The sequence below is a fragment of the Dermacentor andersoni genome, chromosome 2 (genome assembly GCF_023375885.2).
Source record: "Dermacentor andersoni chromosome 2, qqDerAnde1_hic_scaffold, whole genome shotgun sequence".
Classification (NCBI taxonomy): domain Eukaryota; kingdom Metazoa; phylum Arthropoda; class Arachnida; order Ixodida; family Ixodidae; genus Dermacentor; species Dermacentor andersoni.
The window spans coordinates 164,036,239-164,057,770 of NC_092815.1; the positions used below are offsets into that span (position 1 = coordinate 164,036,239).

Below are 21,532 nucleotides of genomic sequence, written 5' to 3' on the forward strand. Positions count from 1 at the left end.
AACACAAAAGAACAAAAAAGAAAACATGAGTTGAAAAAGTGACTTGGGCCGCTATTTTGTAGCGATGCCTTATGCCTTATTCCATGCTATTCTTATCATCCACCACACATGGCCGCCTGATCGCGTTGATAATGTGGGCAGACCGGCGCTCTGCCCAGTGGCCAAGCGCGAAAAGCCTGAAAAGACATAGAATCGGAAAAGGCATCGCTGCAAAATACCGCCCTTGAGACTGTCTTACTGACTCCCATCTTTTAGCACTTAATTTAGATATCTATTCCCATGGACAGTGCGTACAAGCCTGTTTACCTACGAAACATTGATGCGTAACTTGTCTTCTGCTGCGCAAGTACTATTTTAAAAATGCTCCATAATTGTTTAAAAAATCCTGCTTTAAAACACATTGATTCAAGCATGCTATAGCTACGCTCCCCTTGCTACATCATTAGAAAATATGACTTATCTCTTTCATGCTTCTGTTTATATCAAAATGCTTAGTCAAGTAACTTAAGGGAGCCTTCAGAGAGTCAACCCAGATGCTGCAGATAAGAAAAACAGTGAACAGGGTAAAAATATTTCTTTTACTAGTGGGTTGGTGACCTTTCATTATTTTTTGCGATAGATATGAGTTAGCAAGGGGCTCTAGGTTAAGTTAATGAATAGTTTACTGACATTTTCAAGCCTATGCTGTTCTTGAAACGATTGGGTGTGTTTGACTGCTTAAGTACTGCGGCACTTACCAATAATAATGAATTCTCAGTGGCTATGATGTTGTGCTGCTGAGCACGAGGTCGCAGGATTGAATCCCGGCCATGGCGGCCGCATTTCGATGGGGGTGAAATGCGAAAACACCCATGTACTTAGATTTAGGTGCACGTTAAAGATCCCCAGGTGCTCGAAATTTCCGGAGTCCTCCACTACGGCGTGCCTCATAATCAGAAAGTTGTTTTGGCACGTAAAACCCCATAATTAAAAATAATAATAACGATTATTTAGGCGAGCCTACTAGGTGAATCTGTGGTCCTTGCTGAATAGCTTTACGGATGGCACGTTTCCATGTGCTATTTGTTAAAGGCTATGCGTCTGTTGAGTGCTACCTGGTTTCCCTAAGAATAAATACGAACTACATGTCGTCGGCCCTTTTACAGTTCTAGAATACAAGTCGCACTAAAAGAAATGGCGGTGCCATTGGCCAGCGTTTTGTTGTGTGCCTAAAACGCCTGTTGAGGAATAGCACACCAGAAAGAATAACCCCTCTATTCTTCACAAAATAAATTGTTCATTACGTCACTAAACCTTATATTCCATGATATTGCGGCATCACCAATTTTAGAATAAACATGTGCATCGTTCATGCTCTTCTTTTAGTCCACGTCTTTGTAGCCTTGTTTTTTCTTTACGTATGTTCCAGACATCGTCATATCAGGTTTCAACTTTAATGGCAAACTTGCCGCATAGGACATCAATCTTGTGAAGGGCAATCGCAATGCTCGACGCTGCATGTGTCGTCACAATCTTTTACGTGAAATCGTTCATTTATCAGCTACCTATGTAATTATTAGGGCGGTTTTATGGGCCAGTTGGTACATGGTGAAACGTTTAGGTGGTTCCAGCAAGTACAGGAAACACTGGACAACCAGCATCGTCCTGTCCGTTCCTTTCACTTGTGCTCGCCCCTGTATTTGTTGGAACCCCTTTTACGTTTTACCTACGTAATGTTTGTTCGCTTGGCCGAAATTTCAGGCCTTCTGACACGCAGGAAGCCTCAATGTTGCAAAATCCGTGAATATAACAAGTTTAGGGCCTGAATTATTCAACATTTCCGCATAGGATCTCAAAACAGAAGCACTAGGCATGAGTGCGTCAATAGCTTGAGATCGCGGAGAAGCACTGTTGGGAAATTTTGATCCAAGTGTCACATACTGTTGCCTTCCAAATGCACTCACTCACACACACAAACACAAAGAGAGAGAGAGAGAGACAGATTGCAAGACTTCGTGCTTCCTAGCATGACAGTTGCATGCTGAAAATGTCCGATTGCCACAGAGGTGACCAGTAAGGCTTTACAAAGCTCATAAATATCCCATTGATCAATCAGCATGAACTTAGTAAAAACAAAAGAATGTCTTATCGCATATATGAATGCTCTAATGATGTAACATTTCTTTGAGTAGTATTATAGGTCGACATGATTTCAATAAGCAATATCCACTTTTGAAACGTCTCAGTAAAATGAAAGCAATAGCTCTTCATGGACAAATACTTGTAATTTCATCAAATCAAACTTAGAAAATTTTGCAATGAAGGATACGTTACAAATGTTTCTGAAACATGAATAAAACAATGAAAAAGTATTTTTATACCCAGCAAGGAAAGAAGTCTGGTGGATTGAGCGAAGGCCTTGTGTGACTGCTTGTGTATTTAAAGTCTGCGAAATGTGTTAACATAATTTATTGCGAAACGTTGTAGAACGGCGGGTCGGTGATGGGGTCGTGCATAATTCAGGCACCTTGCCGTAGACAAGTAGGTGGGTTCCTGGTGTGACTCACTTTCCAGAATTTTTAAAGAAATAAATGCTGGACTGAGGGTTGGGACCAGCTTCGGTATTCCAGCGCAACAGCCCGATGCTCTAAAAGTTAGGCCAAGATTCCGCGGTTAATTCTATCGCACCAGTTACTTCTTTCAGACGTTTGTGGCGCACCAGTTTCTCGTGTTCCTTCCTCGTGGCAACTCCCATATTGAGACGCTTTGTTGGACTGCCCCCCCCCCCCCGCACTTTTTGGGATTGGCCCATAATCTTCAGTCACTTCCTTGCACCAGCTAACGGTACATATAAGCTGCGCAATGAAACTCTACCACCTTCATGATCGGCGAGAGTACCACACGTTCTAACGTTTCTTCGCTGGAATGCAAATATCATCGTAGTAATAAACTTAGGCCCCGTGACAGAGGCACAGGACATACGATTGCATAACAGTGACCTTAATAGGACGCCACACTTCATGTTTATTTCGCTTACCTCCATTCAGTACCTGTGCAAAACCCAACAATCAGAATGTCATAAACTCACGGTAAACGGCCACAGTAGAAACCATTCAGTCGGCGTCATGCGATCGTCATTACCGTCGTCGTCATCCACTTGATGGTGCACGTCGTGACGCGCACGCTCGCATCACAGAATGCGAATATGATGGTCAACTTGGCAACGCTTGGCTCAATCCCAAATGGTGCTTGATAGTGACCTATCTGCCAACGGCTTCGCATAACGTCGGTTCCTAAAGTGCATGGGATCTGTATTTGTTTTGTTTTCACGCTACAAGAGTAAATAGAAAAGTAAGTTCGGATGGTCGCTGGTGGAAGTAAAATGAAATGATAAAGCTGGAAAGACGAAATTTGAGTACACAACATAAAGAAATGAAGCAAAATATGTATCAAGCCATTCAGCGTGTTGAATACGCATGCAAAAATTGTTCTTACTCTCGACTTTGAAGCGGAGCCGTAATTATTGCCCAAAGCTGCAAAATTACATGGCCATAGTTGGGCTTCCTGTTATTTGCACAATTTTCACTATTGTACTTTTGATGTGTGTCATTCTGTTAAGCAGTCACGTTATAGCTCGTTGCATCGCATTGGCTGCTGACACTTAACTGCTCTCTGGTAGAACTAGGGGGGTACAGACCCACCTTTTTTGTGCAGACACATTTCGTTCAATCCACAATTTAGTTTTTTCTTACTCATCGAGTGAAGAATCCCGACACTTCCCCAGAACTGTTAAGAAAGCGATGTTCATGGAATAACATAGCGCAGAATATTTAAAAAGAAGCTCACACAAATACAGAAATCATAACCCTGTCGAACTTGAAAGTGGTGCTTTTCAATACACAATGCAGAATTATTGTATGCATAACTCTTGTTTTTTAATATCAGGATATGATGCCAAACGCGAAGGGGAGCAGTAAAAAAAATTGCGCAGTAGTGAAACTGACAATCACAGAGAGAGAGAGAGAGAGAGATGAAGAGGAAAGGCAGGGAGGCTAACCAGATATCAGTCTCTCGTTTGCTACCCTGCACGGAGAATGGGAGATAGGGGTTAGAAAGAGGACAGAGAGGAAAGCGTTAAAAGAAAACACGCAGACACATAGAAAAGGCGTTCCAGTTAGAGACGTTCACAAAGGCCTGTAGACAGCATTAAGCGCAATGGCGCTTGCGCGGCCTTCTGTGACGTTAGGTCCTTTCGATGGTGTAGAATTCTTTTTTTCCGATAGTGATTGGTCGTCCAGCTGGTCAAGTTCATGGCGAAGGCATTCCCTCTGTGAACTGTATACTGCAGGCAGGCGCACAAAATATGGCCAATCGATTCTTCATGGCTGCAGTGGTCATAGGTTGCGGTGTGGGTCATCCCTATGCGGAACGCATAGGCTTCGGCAAATGCAACGCCCAACCACAGTCCATACAAAAGCGTGGCGTCTCCACGGCGAAAGTATGATGAGGCTCGAAGACTTAATGTGGGATCAAAGGCATACAGTCGAAAATTTCTTATTTCTTAAACGTGACTCATTCTATTCCTACGTGGTGCACTGCCAAGCAAGCAGACGAAGCTTCCGTACTGCGTCAGTTCTAGAAAGTGAAATTGGTGCGTGGTCGTCCTCAGTATGGGCTGAACGGGCAGCCTGATCGGCCCTGCAGCACCAATATGGTGTAAAGTCTGTGTAATCTGAAGTATGAGCTGTTCGTGCGGTCCGCGTCGTAGAGGTGACAGTAGAGACTGCAGTGCCACCTTCGGTAATCGCAAAATATCGTCTACTTGTGTGCTGGTTCATCACCAATATAATGAAGGGCAGTAAAAAGCGCTTCGTTTTCGTTTTAGACGTATGGATAAAAAGGCCGCAGCCTTCTGCTACTTCACTGTGTCGCAGCCCAACTTCCACCGAAATTCTTTCTTTAGAACAATTGCGTTAGGACACAAAGTTACACGCTAAGAAAAGTTTACACCTTTTGGAGTGTATATTTGCCACACAACAATAATCGTCATCTGTCTTGCCCGCATTTTCTTTCTTGAAAACGCTGCGCTCGGTAATTTCCTGTCCGGAATGCTATGTCAGGCTGATAACGTGCATGCCGTTCGTTACTGGAAAGTACCGGGCTCGCCGCGTTAAAGAAAGGAAATTCGGACAAGACAGATGACGATTATTGTTGTGTGGCAAATATACACCCCGAAGGGTGCAACTGTTTTTAGAGTGTACGTGCACTTAAACAAAACGCCTTAAAATGTCCGGCATATTTGATTTAGAGCTACTGTTGAACCAATTCTTAGGAAAAGCTGCAAGTTCATGCAAAAATCTTGAACTTTGAGTTCACATTAGCAGGCTTCAGGACATTTCATCTGGGTAGCTTTTATAATTTTCTAGAAGAGCTAGCTAACCTGTACATCCTTTCTTCAAAGGCACTGGTAGCGCTCTGGAAAAAGGCAATTTACTGTGAAACGCACAAATAACAAGCACACGTTGAACTTTGCTTACACATCGCCATAAGGAAGGCTCCATTCCCACGAAGTATAAGGAACGTTATTCACTTATTTCACACAACGCACCGCGGGCACTTCGTTAGGTGCACGAAACGCTCGCCGTCTGCACAGACAGCTGCACTCCAACCTATCTAGAACCAAGCCACTTATGGCGTGCTCGCCCCGTGATTCGACGCCCCATTTGTTTATTTTTAGTAATTCCCCAGGAAAAACCACAAGGAGAACGGCGTGTTACGACTGGACTATGTGGTGGAACCATTGTGTCACGCTGACAAAGCCACCACATAAGCCAAGATGCTCCCAGTACACCGAGCAGCCAGAAATTGTTAAAGAAACGCATTGATGGCTGCCAATGCACTTTTTACCAAATGAAAGTACATTTGGTAAAGCAACTACACCAAATAGTGCAGGTGAAAAACATTTTTTTTTCAGATGAACTCCGTAAGCACACCTGTTATCTTCATAGTGAAGAACAATATAACGAAACGCTGTCGAAACGGTAAGCTAAAAGAACCAATATTTCCCTAGTAACTGCACTGAATCAAAACGTAACAATTTTGTCTACATTCTGCAACGTAGCTGAAATGAACAAAATACGAAGATCCAGCGCACTTTATAAAACATATGTCAAGCTAAGCTGCCATGCAGCAGTTACGTAAATACTATAAAAATGAATACGACTTCTACAATTGTCTTTACTTTCATGCTATAAAAAGCTTAATCTAATGCAATGTCTATGTTTGCGAGCCGCCCTAGCTATAACATTTGTCGTGCACTGTACTGCTCCGTTCTACAACGAAGCCCCACTCGTATTTACAAGCTATGCCGAAATATAAACAGCAGTTCATGCGAACAATCACGTCTAGACGACGAGGGCCTTCACGCGGTGTCCAAATATTGAATAAGAAATACAACTAAGTTAATATGACGGCAAGGAAACTTCCGGAAAGCGCGCACATGAGCTGTAGGCGTTCGAAGAACGGTGCATCGAGAAAAAAAACTGACGCTGTTGCGCTGCTACATGCGGTATGCAGAACAACATTAGTTTGTTATTTCGTTTGGTTCCTTTTTTTCAGTCATTTTCGTACTGCTGAGAAGCACTGTTGGCGTTTTGCACAGAATCAATATTGCTGTTTTTCTGCGATTATTCTAGAGTTATTGAAATGAGCGTAGTAAACCTGTTGGAGCCGGATCGAAGAGTTATTTTAGTCTCTCCACAGTGCAACTGGTAACGCGCAGTTTTCGCTCAGATGAAACCAAAAAGAAATCAATTATAATTCTGATAAGAAAAGACGTTGTAAACATTCAACACAACTGATCAATTGTCTGTTGTGTGGCAAGATATGTTTATGCAAGCTTTCGATTTCTTTTGAACGAGAACAAGGACAATCGAGGAGTCCGAATATATGTAGTTACAACCGCGTGAAGCAAACTGTTCATAATTCCAAGCAAAGTATTTGGAACGTTAAGGAAAATTAAGGCTTGTAGGCTAGACATAATTAAAACTGTCTACAAAGCTCACCACGTCTACAATCTTGGTTATTTATGTATCTGTGCAAGATGTAACCTGCAGAGTGTTAGCCAGCACCACCCCTAGGCATGCCGGCGGATGCGGAACGACCTTCTGACCGATAGTGTTACCTAAAGCGTGAACCTTAGCAGCTGGCAGGTGGCCTATAAACCCTCGTATGGTACCTAAATGTTTCAAACCTGGCGAAAGAGGGACTCCCCAACCCCCCTTCGCAATTAGCGAAAAGAAAGAGAACCGAGTTCTGTTTTTGTTAGTTTTCCTGTTAGTCGTCTCCTTGGCTTTGTAAACTGTTGGTTTTATAGGGTTGTGACTAACAAAATTATCATGATCCAACACAAATGTTGAAATTAACCTAAAGCGAAGCGTACGTGAAACGCTTAATGAAATGCTAGAAGTTTTCCCATTGGATTAGGTGCCTCTATAAGAAATGCACCTAGTCCGAAGATCTTTCCTATCGGAAGGCGTGCCTTGATACGGCTTTTTTTTCCCTTTTTTTTCTTTTCGCCATGGGGACTGGCGGTAACGCATTTCTGGTGATGAATATGCGTATGAAAACACGCGATGTATATGTAGCTTTATTTATGGCGCCTCTAGTGTAAAGCTATTTCAATATTTTCCAATCTGTTTCTGCAATCAGCCCTCACGATTGGTCATGTTAAAGGTCACGTGTTAAAGGTGCATTAATAAGCCGAACAAAAGTGATTTTTTTTTTCTGAATAGCCGGAGAGCGTTCCTGAAGGAATAGAGGACGGCTGCCCGTCGACTGCTGAAGCACTGGCTAATCGTACCTGCCGGAGAGCAAGAATTCATTTGCGAATAGCGAATGTTTTTGCGTGGCAGTATAATATTATGAAGACCTTTAGGCACGTTTACGTGATTTCTGTGCCAACTCTTCTTTTCCGAGGATCCGTTTTAGCGGCGTTCTTAGCATTCCGCAGCACGCCGTCACAATTTTCAACCAGCCACCACACGCTAAGGGGCAGCGGTCCAATTGCAGACACCGGCACCACACTGTTCATCCTGTTATCTATCTTCGCTGCGCTTGCGCGACTTAATCGAAACACTCTCCACTTGAGCATGCTCCTAGCCTCTTGTAAGCCAATTAGATAAGAAAAGGCGCTCAATGTAGGCAATGTTATTAATTTTGAAAGCAAACAAAAGTCCCCTCCTATAAACGAAGAGATTGTTTGATTGGGCTGTTCCGACAATGCTGCTGGTCACTGCCCGATGCTTACGTCGGCGGTTACGTAAATTTGACGTCAGCAGATTGAAATGAAAACATAGTGGAATAGTTTTACGTTATAGGGCCCACGGTCTACAACAAATTATGTGGCGTGGTGTCGGTGAAGCCTTTATTACATCATCGCGCCTCCGGAGACTTCAACAGCGGAGCCGACCATGTACGAACTGTGTGGCCCACATAGGAAAGCCACCACCTGTGCCACCTCGCGTGGTTGGGCAGGGCGACTGAGCGGTATGTTTGCGGTAAGTTGCTGCTTCTGTTCTGCGGTGAGGTGGTCTGACATTGGCGTCACCGTGAAACCTGGCAGCACTGCATTGCATCGGATGCCCGTTCCCGCGACGTCCAGCGCTATGGACTTGGTCAGGCCCAGTATACCGGTTTTCGAGGCCACGTAGCTTGCGAGGCCCTTCATTCCACTCTTGGCAGTGATGCTGGACACGTTGACCACGGCTCCTTCTTTTACACCAGCTGCCAGCATTAGGCGGATACCTGTACGGCTCATAAGAAACGGTCCCTGCACAAAAAGATAGATTAGAGACTCCTTCAAAGCAGCTAGTCCGCAGGTAGGATCGGTAGTTTATTTTATTACTTTTGACTGAGGAATAGACTGCCAGGTTGTAGCGCACTAACAGTTTTTCGTTTAGCAAGAAATATGTGGCATACTTCTTACAAAGCTGCTCTGGTGTATTGCGGAAGACACTGGGCTGATAGCGTCCCCGTTTTCACCACGACAGGCACAGCTTATTTTTCTTGAAGAACAAATTTCCTCGCATGCAGCCTTTGACGGAGAAAACAACTGAGCCGCTGCACCCCTGCATCAAAGCTGACTGTTTCATGTGCATTTAGTCTTGCATCAAGCACCGCTCATAAGCTATGATGAGGTCGTCTTTACACTCCTTCAAGCATCTTCCAGTGCTTTTTAGCACCAAAGTTCAACTAGAGTAGCACAATGCAGCTATATTTAGCAAGATCTGAACTTTTTAGGGGGTTCGTTTGCTAGCGATTTTCGCAAAACAATATGTTTGCTGCAATAATGTAGGTGACTGACTTGTATAAAATTAAGTCGAAAAACCTGTGGTATAACAATGCATGAAATAACGTCAGCTTTACTAGCATGCGGAAGATGGAGGGGATAACTATGAAAGAGGCCCTAGAAACAAGAAGTGAAACATTATGTCCCCTTTGCCGGCGGCATGTCACCGCACTGAAAGTCAAGTAATACGTAATACGTACATACAAATTGTGAATAAACAGATGGATAGCAATCAAGACAGAAAACTATACATACGAAACGATTAGGCTGGGTGTCTTGAAAAGCAATTTTGCATTGAAATAAGAGTATTTCATCAGGAATCATCGTCAAAAGCGAGCACTGTTATGCGACTAGAAAGTGCACAACAGATAAACACGTAAGAACAGTAACGGTGAGTTGAGATGATATTTCGGAGACATGAGAACAGCTTCATACATGCCTCCTGTTTGAACAAACACCAACAAATATATTAAGTGGCTTTGTTCGTTTTGTGAAGAGGTGTAAGGTTACGTTACACTTGTTCTCGAAGCATCGGGAAGCGTCAAAAACTTAAAAAAAAATAATCCGCCCACCTAGGCAGCAAAATGGGCGGGAACCCACGCGGCGAACCCGATCGGTCTCGGAGTGATTTTTTTTTTTTTCGCCACGGTGAAGCAGAAAGTCGTTCCGCTTAATCGAAAACTGCACTAGCATGTAAGCATCCGGTCCTGAAATTGAACAGGGAACAAACGAGCCAGTTGCCATCCTGACAGACGAAATCGAGAACCACCCCACACCGGCTTTACGGCGACACATCTCACAAGAATGAGATTGGGGCGAAGATAGTATTCAACGTCGCGGGACCTGAGGGGCAGCAACAAATCGTTGGTGTGACCAAACTTCTCACGTTTTCGAAAAGTCGGGTGAACCTACCACCGCCGCTTTCGATATGTCCGCTTCTCCCCCGGTCCAATATCCATTTCTAGGAAACAACTAGCTAAAGGTATCAAAAGTACTTCTCCCTCTTCCATGACAGACGAAAATTGCACAAAACACACGAAGTTGCGCGAAATGATCGCTTTTGATAATGGATTGGTCAGTGAATGAACATACCGCTAAAATAGTGCGATCAAAGTACCACCACGCGGACAAATGTAGGGAAGCTACCTGGACGCGCAAGCGGCAGCGGCCACCGCGGCTGCCACAAAGAATTGTTAACGTCTTGGATATGCGCGGAATAGATTTTCTGTTAGCTTTGGCCTTACAGCCTGCTTGCCGCTTCCTATGTATTTGTGTATGTCTCTGTGCGTGTGCGTGCGTGTGCGTGTGTGTAGAGGAACATTTACTTGCTTACATTGCAGCTCGGGCTTCATCGCGTATTCTCATGAGGGCTAGGCTCCCCCTCTCATTGACTGCCAGTAAGTGTTCAAGTGACATTACCCTTCCTCTAAACTCACCTGAAACGTCAGTTATGAGCGTTTAGTGTGTCCAGTTTTTGAGATCATTCGGCAAATCCGGCATCCATACGCCTAACGAGACGCGTCGTCATAGCAACGGCAGCATGGTTGCTAAAGAATTGTCTTGGCTTGGACATGTGTTGTTTGAGGTACCAGATGGCACCCCGTTTTTTTTTATGTCTTCTTTACGCTTGCTTTCCCGTAAGTTGCAGTAAAACTTTGAAAGGATGTGCACTGTAACGCCTGGCGAAGATACTTGCATTTAACGTACATAAGGCACGGAACGCTACTTCAAGACAGTCTGCTTATTTGTGCGTACGCTGGGAGCTAAAGAAACCACAGCGCAACTGCAATTTTCAGGATCACATTATGCTGGATCGGCTTTCAGTAACTGGTGCTGGTCAATCAGAAAATAAAGGTTAATATTTTTTGAAGCTTATGACGAACAATAAGCACTTCTTATAAATGAGCCTTCTGGATTGGTGCTGTGTCTAGAGCTTCACCTAATGTGGATCTTGATGTACTCAAACTGGTGTTCCATTTCACAGGTTCTTCGTAACGAAGCTGCTACTTTCCTAGCCTCACCTTCAGATTTGTCTTGATTATTCGATCAAAGTCCTCTTCGCTAGCATCAGCTATCGAGGCGAAGCCACAGCCAATGGCGGCGTTGTTGACGATTATGCTGACAGGTGTGCCACCGCTGAACCCCTGAATCGCCTCGAACAGCCGCTCGACGGACGCCGACTCGCCCACGTCCACTTCCACAGCGCGATGGCCCTGGTCCCCTGCGCCAAAGTTCACGCAATCTATGTTGTAAAACTTTCATCACACTCTATGGCTCAAAGAAGCCTGATATTAGAACACCTAGCAAATATACACGCATTGGGAACTCCATTCGATACACATTGGCAGCATGAAGCACACTCCAAGAAAGTAAGCCGTGAAGCCTTGAGTACTAGGTGCAGGGAGAAGGGAGGGAAACAGTGTTGAAAGAGGGAGTTCGTGTGTAAGGGAGTGCAATATGTGAGAACGCTGCTTGTCATTTAGTAACTGGGAACCTAATTTCTTTGTGTCCTGGCAGTCAGACAAGCACTACATAAACGTTGTTTCAGTAGGCGTTCAGTGCTCGCCTGCAAGCTTACCTAGGAGGCGCTCACAAACCTTATTATAAGGCAGGCTATGCTACATAAAAGCTTGTAACTAGCAGCTTAAAATTTTGGAGAACCCTGTTATTGTGAAGGTGCGTGTGTGGCAATTTCTGCGGCGATAGTTCACTAGCGAACGCGTTAACTTCCGAATGTAACTAGGCTTGTGTCGTGGGCATCCGTGTATGCCATCTTGAAGTAATACCACATTCTACACAAGATGAACACACGAGAAGAGCACATGAAAACAGAAACACTGTACTAGTACCTTCTGCGTTTGCTCATGCGCTGTTCATCTATGCTGGTCTTGTTTACGCTACACCGGTATCCCGAAGCACGAGGCTATGATTAAATTGATAACATGATCCACGTTATGATTGACCAGATGCGGTTGTTTACAACAAATTCCAAGTACGTCAGGGTTTTTTCATTGCACCTCCATCAGAATGCAATCAGTACATAGCCAATGATCGTGGTCTGCAGCCCTACGTCATATCCAGTCAGCTGCTGCGGCGAGTACAGAGGAGGAGGAGGAAGAGATTGCAGATAACGGATGTATAACGGTTTCGAGCACTCGCGCATACCATTTCACGGCGTGATGGTACTTAACCCAATAAAGATCAGCGTGACCATATGGTCACGTTAGTCTGCACAGTGGATTTCAATTAATTAAGATTAGCAAAACGGCACCAAAATCGCCTTTGACATGCCGTTAGACAGATTAGGGTTCCCTTTATGGATACCAAGTGGCAGCAGGTGCCCGTCGTTTTTTTGGGAGCCCCTCGCAAGGGCGGGAATAAGTGTTGCTGTGCGAGTAGCGTCGCAATGCATAACTCCAAGGAATAATGTTTTTTTTTTTGACTACTTGTTTGAGCAATAGTCGGATATCCTTACCTCCATATTGCTCTTTGAATATGTGAGCTTCGATGAGCATTTCTGAAAGATTAATGTTTGATTTATCCATGAACGAGCGTGTTATCTTGCGCGTTGCCATATGGTCACGCTGGGCCTTTAGGCTACCTAACTTCTTATTTTTTTAAAAACTGCATTCTCATCTCTTGCACGGCTGCTGGCATGTTCCCGCAGTAGTTATTTTTTATTTTATTGTCTGAATAGGTTGATGTTGGAATAAATAGCGAAGATACTCGAAGACAACGATGACGACGTGTCAGTGATTTATATCGACCGCGAGACGCTAGCACCTATTTGGGTGAAGAGTCGGCAGATGAAGACTCAGGCAGGCTCATTGACAATCTAATCGGGCGGCAGCTATGAGCCGGCGCTGAAACTGCTTTCTCTGAAGGACGCCGCATTGGTGGATCCGACTCGGACGATGACGACCAGGCGGGCTAGGTGACGGAACATGAGAGGGTTCTTCTGCTGTATAGTTGATGCGGCTATTCCTACGAAATTATCCACTGCTTCTAAGTGGACGAACGGTGATCTCCAGAAAAGCCTTGGCATATTTCCCTACCCAAGCTTTGCTGCTTACAGGGACTTTTCACCTGTTGAGTTGTTCGAAATCTTTTTTGACGAAGCCGTCGTGGAGCTGCTAGACGAACAAACAAGGAAGTATCCGTTATTTTTAAATATGCCCGATCCGGAGGTTACCAAAGAAGAATTAGGTTTTCTTGGAGTGCTCGTTTTGTCCGGCTAAAACCGCTTGCCAGGGAAAAAGTGCCACTGGGACAGCGGCTTGGATATGAGCAACACGGTGGCCTACAAAGCTATGCGAAGAAATCGCTTCGTACAGATAATGCGATGGCACTATTGATGGCACTATTGAAAGCAAGGTTTCTGGTGCACTTTCAACCTGTGCGTCACGTGAGCTATGACGAAAGTATGATTGAGTATTATGGTCGTCATGGCTGTAAACAGTTTATACGTGGAAAGTCTATCCACTTCGGTTATAAAGTATGGTGCCTAAATGCCAAGAACGGATACCTTGTAAACTTCAAAGTGTATCAAGGCAAGCAGGGGATCCAGGAACATCTGAAAAATATGAAAAGAACTTCGGAAAAGCAGCGGCGCCACTTCTTCAAGTGGTGGATGAACTCGCAGCAGAGACGCACGACCTTCCTTTCTTTTTGTATTTGGATAATTTATTCACAAGCATGCCACTACTCAGGCATCTCAAGGCACAGGGCTACGAAGGCACCGGGCACAGTGAAGCAGAACCGTGTTCCCAGAGAGTGCCCTATCGCTCGACCACAATTCGTCAAGCGCCAACCTCGCGGGCACGAAGAGCCCGTGCTGAGCGACAATGGGGTAATTGCTGTCCGCTGGATGGATAATTCTGTAGTAACGATCGTAAGCACCATTCACGGCGTAGAACCAATGTCACCTGCAGACAGGTACTCTCGTGTTCACAAGTAATGCACAAAGTATGACGACGCATGTGTATTCCATGATTTAAACCATATCAGACTAAATAAGTGCTCGACTATTCGCAATGTATGTTTTTTGTAATGTTTCATAGCTTGAAATAAATGTTTTTCAATTCTCGTATTTTGCTGTAGCGTAAGGGCCCAGTGTGACCATATGGTCACGGGCTATATTTCAAAATCTAATTAGGCAAGAGTAATAATTTTTTGCAAGTGAATTATTAGTACAAAGGTAAGTTAATATATTAGATTTATTTCAACCTTGCAAGAAAAAAAAAGAAACCGGTCCCTAATGGGTTAACCCACACAAGTTGGTCTTTGCACGTACTACATCACAAAAACCCAGCCACACATTTTCACAAAATACAAAATAGGCATCATATTGAGTTCACCGCAATAGATCAGGAAGATTCAGTCGGCTTCAATAAACGCCTGAAAATAGGAAGTAAACAAGTGTTCAATAATTATCTGCCATGCTTTTTACTCACAAGCTTTAACCTTTAACTGCACATGACATCTAATATGGCGTATCTTTGCACACAATATGAACTCGGTGCCAAGTATAAGCATCCTAGCACGGTAGCGAACAGGGCGTAAAAAAGCAATATAACGTGTTCGGAAATCAGCATAAATCAATTACTGCAAAGAGCAACACTGAGCGCCCTCTACGCGTTTAATTTTGCACGCGCATCACACATATCTTCTAATTTTTTACGCCAGTTAAGATATGTTCCATATTTAAGTCACTGAAGTTAGGTGGAGAAATGTTTCAAACACTTCGCAGAATGCCTGAAATTGTGGACATAAAAATATTCAATAAATATCGGCAATAAATGGGGCGCCATACCGTTAAGCTATTCCAAACTTTTCTATTCTATTTCTGCAATCAGGCCTCTACTATTGGTCAAAATCATTCGGGCTATGCCCACTTCATCTGTCTGTCACACGACGTCAACAAAACGCAAAACCTCACTGTGTCAAAAATGACGTGTACGCATTTAAAACGCATTCATATGCCGAGCAACATGAAATCTTTTTCGGAATAGCCGGAGACTGCCCCGTTTCGAAATGAATGTAAGATGGTTGCCGGCGATCACTGTGGCATTGGCTACTCGGAGTTATCTGGGAGAATGGTTTATTTGCCGTATTAAAAAAAATTTTGCATGACACCATGTGCTGTCGAGCCTTTTTGGCACGTACTGTCAGCGTCAAATGAAAGTTGAACAGCAGAGCGTGTGGCCCAAGGATAAGTGAAGATATAGTGCGCGCCGTCGCACATCCGGTTTGGCCGCACTGCACGATCCCCCTGCAGTGAGATAATGTCGCTTCTGTTCTGGTTCTTACATTCGAAAGGGAGAAAATAAAAAATAAAAATGAACCTGAAATATTGCAGTTCAGGGCGAGTCTTGTCGAACAGACCACCGAAACCACAAGCGCTGTCGGCGCGAACAGCGGTGCGCGTTGCACAGTTTGCAACGTCATCGCAAGGTAGATTCGCCCACGCGGTTTGCAGCTTGCGCACCACATTCGTTCTTTCGGTCGGCAAACTTGCGCTGCGCGGTATCGCTGGCGGCCGTGACGGCGGCCGCCGTGCCGAGCGCGGTTGGCCGTTTGACATGGTTACACTCCCAAACCAGCAGCGCTTCGCTTTTACCACAGCGTCGCAGCGCTATCGGCATGTGTGCATGAGACAAAGAATGAGTAAATATCACCGGGTTGTGGTTCATGTCCAACGATAGGTCTTTCTGATTCGCCTGTCTGTAGCGATCAGTACTTTTTCTCCACCCTTAGGACAATACGGAGATCTACCAGCGTCAAGTGAACTGGATATTCCGGGTGTTTCGTCCGAAGAGAGAGCGCGAATTGTTTCTCTTTACCGGCACCAAGTGCATCAGCGTTAGATTGCCAGGATTACGAATCGCTGTTTGCCTACAGTTAACAGAATTTGCCAGGCATTCCGTGATGATGGACGCCTCTGGAACCTTCCCCGTGGGCACAGGCAGCGGGTGACCGACAGCGATAAGATCTTACTTGTCATACAAGCTGCGGAAGACGGCGTTCCTTACATCTCGAAAGATCAAAGACAGCTTGAACCTCTCCGCCAGACATCAACAATCAGACGTCGACTGCACGAGGCTGGCCTGGGAAGCCGGGTGCCGTCGAGAAAGCCTGCGCTCTCAGAAGCGAATAAGCAGGGAAGACTTGTGTTTGCCGGACCATGTAACATGGACTGCGGAAGACTGGCGCTGTGTGATATTCTCCGACGAATCGACATTTTCCACCCGCTGGGAGCAGGGTCAACGAATTTGGAGAACTGACAACACCAGGTTTGACATTCACGCCATTTAATCATGTCGGCTTTCTCGTTTTTTGCATGATTACTATAATCTCTGCGCATTACGCATTGCTATTGCGATTCGAAAACTAGCCCATATTTTGATATATTCAATACGATTTGGTATATTTTATAGGGAATTGTTATTAAGCTTGCCATTTTTTGCCATTTCTGGTGGTGACATAAGATACCGCAACTCATTCTATTTAGGTTTACAATCCTTCTTCAGATATGAGCCCAGGAACCTACAGCGTGTGGCAAGCAGCGGCCGCTGCTCCGTCAGCGTGTGGGGTGCGCTCTCCAAGGACGGGTTTTCACCACTGGTTCGTCTACAGGGCAAATTCAATGCGGCCGCATATCGCGATGTAATCGAGAGCGTCGTTGTGCCCTATGCTTTGGACGGCCCAATCCCTGACGGCATCTACTTCTTCCAACAGGACCGCAGCCCCATCCACATGGCCAAATCAATAGCATGCTTGTGTGAACAGCTGGGAGTGATGCTGATGGAGTGGCCTCCGCAAGGCGCCGACATGAACATATGCGAGAATGTGCGGGGTGCAATGAAGAAGGCACTCTCGCGACGGCCAATTGAGCGCGGCTCGCCGGACGCGCAGTGGGTCGCCATACACTGTAAGCAAAAATTAGCCGAGATGGGAGTTTTATCGGCTTATCAGCCCCAATACCTCCCATGCCCCAAGCATTTACTCCGTCATAGCGGAGTGAAGACGGCACATGTCTTCATTATACTCCGATAGGTTAGGAACGGAGTATAAAAACGACATGACACGATTATACTCCGCACGGAGTTTCAGGTCACGTGGTTGGAAACTCCCCACGGAGTAAATAGCGACGTGCGTGCGTGTGTCAGCGCGCGTCCGTGTGAACCTTGTGAAGCTCCAGTGCCTTCGTTGGTTATTTCATGTGATCATTTGCCGAGAGAACGTATCATCAGTGCACCGAGTAGCTGCAACGACCGATTAGTGTTTTGTGTGAACGTGTCAAGGTTATTTGCACTCGCTGCTCAAACGCGCTGGACGTCTTCCCTGGGTTGTACGCTTGAAAATCCGCGATAATATTTTCGGTGTCCGAGAAAACGCCAATGCGACAAGATGTCGTGCGCCTGTGCAAGGCATGTTTTGGCTGTGTACAGCCGCTCAGTCTAAGAGATCGCGCCGTTTGTACATTGAACGCAAAACAAGTCGTGGTATACAACTGTCGGTAGCAGTTCACAAACTTGAGCAAATTGCAGCAGAAAGTGCGACTTCTTCGTCACAGCGACGTTTACTAATCGAAACAGACGACGAAATTTATCACGCTGCCTCCTCGTTGCGTCGTCTGCAGCTGTCGCTGCCGCTTCCCTGGCAATCCTATTGCAAAACCGCCCAGTATTGCAAAACCGCCCAGTGTCCAATACAACGCCGGATTATGGGCCCGTGTCGCGCGGTGCATGCTGGGGCGCTAGTCAGGCACGGCGTACTGGTGCGAAAAAGAGCTCTTGCGCGTTAAATACGTGGTGCCCGGAAACGTATATATATTTTTATATATTATAGAAAGCAATAAAGAACGTACTAGTGAAAAAAAAAAAAAAGGTCAGACTAGGAATCGAACGACTGACCTTCAGATCTCAAGCGCGGTGTTTTACCACTACGCCATGTAAGCAGGTGGCACCTTAAGGATAATTTACCATAGTTTAATTGGGCAGAGAGAGGTCTCGTACAGATAGTAAATGTGTTATTGCTCACCAACTAAAACTCACGCCTGTACCAGAGAACTAAAGTTGCTGTTCTTATTGAGTAGTATGCTTGGAAGTGTCACGACATCGATTTGCACTTGCGATAGGTACTTTAACTACGAAAAAAGTCCTAAATTAACCGCCGACCCGGGAAGCTGTATGGGCTGTTACTACTGATTTCGATAGCCGTTTCTTGTTCTTCAGGCATGGGATATGCAACGTTTTCTAAGTTCAGTTATGCGATTCAATTGACACGTCCGTTTAGTCATATATCTTCGTCAGAGAAGCGAAGGCTAGTGCTGGCAGCCTTCGGCGACAGCACGTATACTTAATTGTGTTTATGACGCGTCACATCGGCGCGCATCGCTTCTTGTACTGGCACCGTAGACACGAAAGAAAAAAACAGTTTATTTAAGAACACCGATGCGAAAGTTGAAATATGGAGTGATTTATCCTTGTTTAGTCTTGTTGGTTCCTGAGCACAGACGCGCCGATAGCGTGCAGACGGACTCGGCGGATACGCCTGAGCATCCGTGGGGACCACTCCGTGGCGGGGAGCGATCTCGGCGCGGGTAGCTGGCGAAAGCTAAAATGCGTGTATTTGAGCCCCAGAACCTTCTTTTAGTACGATAGGGAAAGTGGAAGCGCGCGAATCGCCTCAACTTCGTTGTCGGTGCGATAATATCAATCAGCGGTAGGCTTCGAACTCGGGGTCCGTTCGAGCGCGTCTGAACAACTGGATTTCATGTCCACTCCACAACACTGCGACAAATCCCAGTCATATGTTACGCCCAAACTACTAAAAAACGCGGCGTCCTCTGCGTATGCGTGATTTCGTTCAAGAATTTAGCTATCCGCCCAGTCAAAAGGGAAAATGCAAGAAAAACGAGAGTGATCTTCAGTGTCAAATGTGCATGTATAAACAGGGCAACTTACGCACCTTTGCACCAAGCTGCGACACGAAATAGAGTGTTATGACCCCAAGATATAACGTTATTTAGGACAAGAGACTAGTATCAAGCGATGAAATTGTATAAAGCATTGAATATTCAGCAGCGATCGTCCTCGCGCACTGGAACCAGCGCGGCACAAACACACCCAGCGCAGTTTCCAGTGCGAACCAGCGAACTGCAGCGAGAACCAGCGCCTGTACAGCACAAACCAGTGCGCCCGAGAGTCATGGCAGTGGAACCAGCGTCTCGTCCAGTGGGACCCAGCGTTCTCACGTGTCCCAGTCAGTCCCAGCGAGCGCCAGCGTCCCCATGTGCGATCCAGTGTCAAAAAACGTGCTGGTTTCACACTGGAAGGCACTGGAAGCAACAGACTTGAGCGGCGGCGCTCTCCGTCGCGTTCGGGAAACACCTGCTTTGCGCGCGATCCACCGTGCAACGCGTCGGAGTGGTTTCCGCGGCGATTCGTGTGGTATACGAACAAGCCCCTGCAAACACGACCAGAATACTTCGCAGCCAAGAAGCTGCAAACAAACGTCTATGCTCAGCACTCCTTCGTTTTACACAAAACGATCTTACTAAACGCGAGTGTCGATGTTATGTCGACGCGATGTTATCAACGCGAGTGTCGCCGCAGCGGAGTGCCGTCTATTTAGGCTCCCCTTGCAGCCGCTGATATCGCTGGGAGCCACTAGGCTTAGAACCTATCTTCGTCAGGACAATAAACGTCTCTACAATTTTGTCGTGTCTGATGAAAATGCCGCTGGCTGTCCTGACATGGTTGGCAGCGATGAGCAAACACATACGCAAGCCACGCAAACCACCGCGACTCACGATCGCTGTGCTGCCCGCCTATATATGAGTCAACTTGTATCGCGGATCTCGAGTTGTGACTAAATTAATTAACGTCGTGCCTCAGGGACGGGAGGGCCACATTTAAAACGCCAGGTCCTTTGGAGCTGGCTACTTATATACGTCGAGGTGGTCTTCAAGCACAGCTGCAGAACCAATGAACCAAGAAAAATTGCCGTCAGCCGACATTGTCTGGCCATGACATAAATAAACTGCCAACATATTTAAGCAGAACACGCATAATCACGTAACTGTAACCAGAGATGAGGAATAGTGTAACCTAGCGTCTCATGTTACCAAAGTTATATGTGCTATGCTGAATAAAATCTCTAAGCGTACGCCAAGACAAACTGCCCTAATCTAACTAAACATAGAAAATTAAGGCTAAGCTTTAATAACATCAGCTTTACACGTGTGACAGGTGGGCCAGTACGTATCGATTCACCCTAGCTTATGGAACATGCTAATGTACCGAAACTCCTTCAAAGTATAAGCTGCTATACCATATCTAATACCTGTCACACTGGACATTTTAATGTCATTAGATGCAAATTACATTCAGTGCAATAAATGCCATTCGACCTGTGGTGGTGGTACACAACAAAAATTGATGTCATTCGGTCATGATATCAATGGCAATCATTGCAAAAAAAATTGGTGAGAGAACAAGAGCAAGGTATATGTAGAATGTCTATGTAGAAAGTCAACTTATTTTAACATAAATATGGCGTGTCACTTCACCAGAATAACACGCATATAAAACTTCCAATTCCAGAATTTCTAGCCACTACAAGCAAAAACAAGGCTTGACCAGCTTAGTAGCCATAGCCAATAAATTGAAGACAAACAATACGGCTGACATGGCAGTGCTGGACGACGCTCGGTTGCAGTAGCCGAAGCCGTCAGTTGTTGTGTGCTTTGCATTGTGAACAAAGCAATCGGAGGAAGAGGCGAGACTGTCAAATAGATGCATACAGGCACTCGACTGCTTACAGTATGACTGACCAGTAAAGCGACAGACGCCACTGAGGTGGAGAGTAAAAAACATTTTGTGAAAGCCTGCCGTACAGCTTTCCTCTAGTCGAAATAGCAGATGCCTTAAATAACACAAAATTAATTACCTCTTTACATTACTGCTTCTGAAATTATGAATGCTCAATGTCATTTTAGTCATTCGCCACGAGTGCAAAGCCGACTGATTTTTTTCAGATTCATTTGATTGCAGAAGTAATTCGATTCTAATGGCATTAAATATTGCTGCGTAACAACCGAATAATGTCATTCAATGCTAATGCCATTCGATTCGAATGACATTAAAATGTCCACTGTGACAGGAGTATAACACAACCACTTGTGAGCCACTGGCGATG

At 45.3% G+C, this 21,532-nt stretch overlaps 1 protein-coding gene across 1 annotated transcript in view; it reads right to left on the bottom strand.

Moving 5' to 3' along the window:
- Positions 1–8,377: 8,377 nt before the first annotated feature.
- Positions 8,378–21,532, bottom strand: part of LOC126540508 ((3R)-3-hydroxyacyl-CoA dehydrogenase-like) — a 43,600-nt gene continuing 30,445 nt past the window's right edge. Inside the window, exons 2-3 of the mRNA XM_050187321.3 lie at positions 11,350–11,549; positions 8,378–8,809 (exon numbers count right to left, since the gene is read on the bottom strand). Of these exons, the coding sequence (XP_050043278.1) occupies positions 8,408–8,809; positions 11,350–11,549 (602 nt within the window). The 3' untranslated portion in view covers positions 8,378–8,407. The remainder of the gene's footprint in view (positions 8,810–11,349; positions 11,550–21,532) is intronic.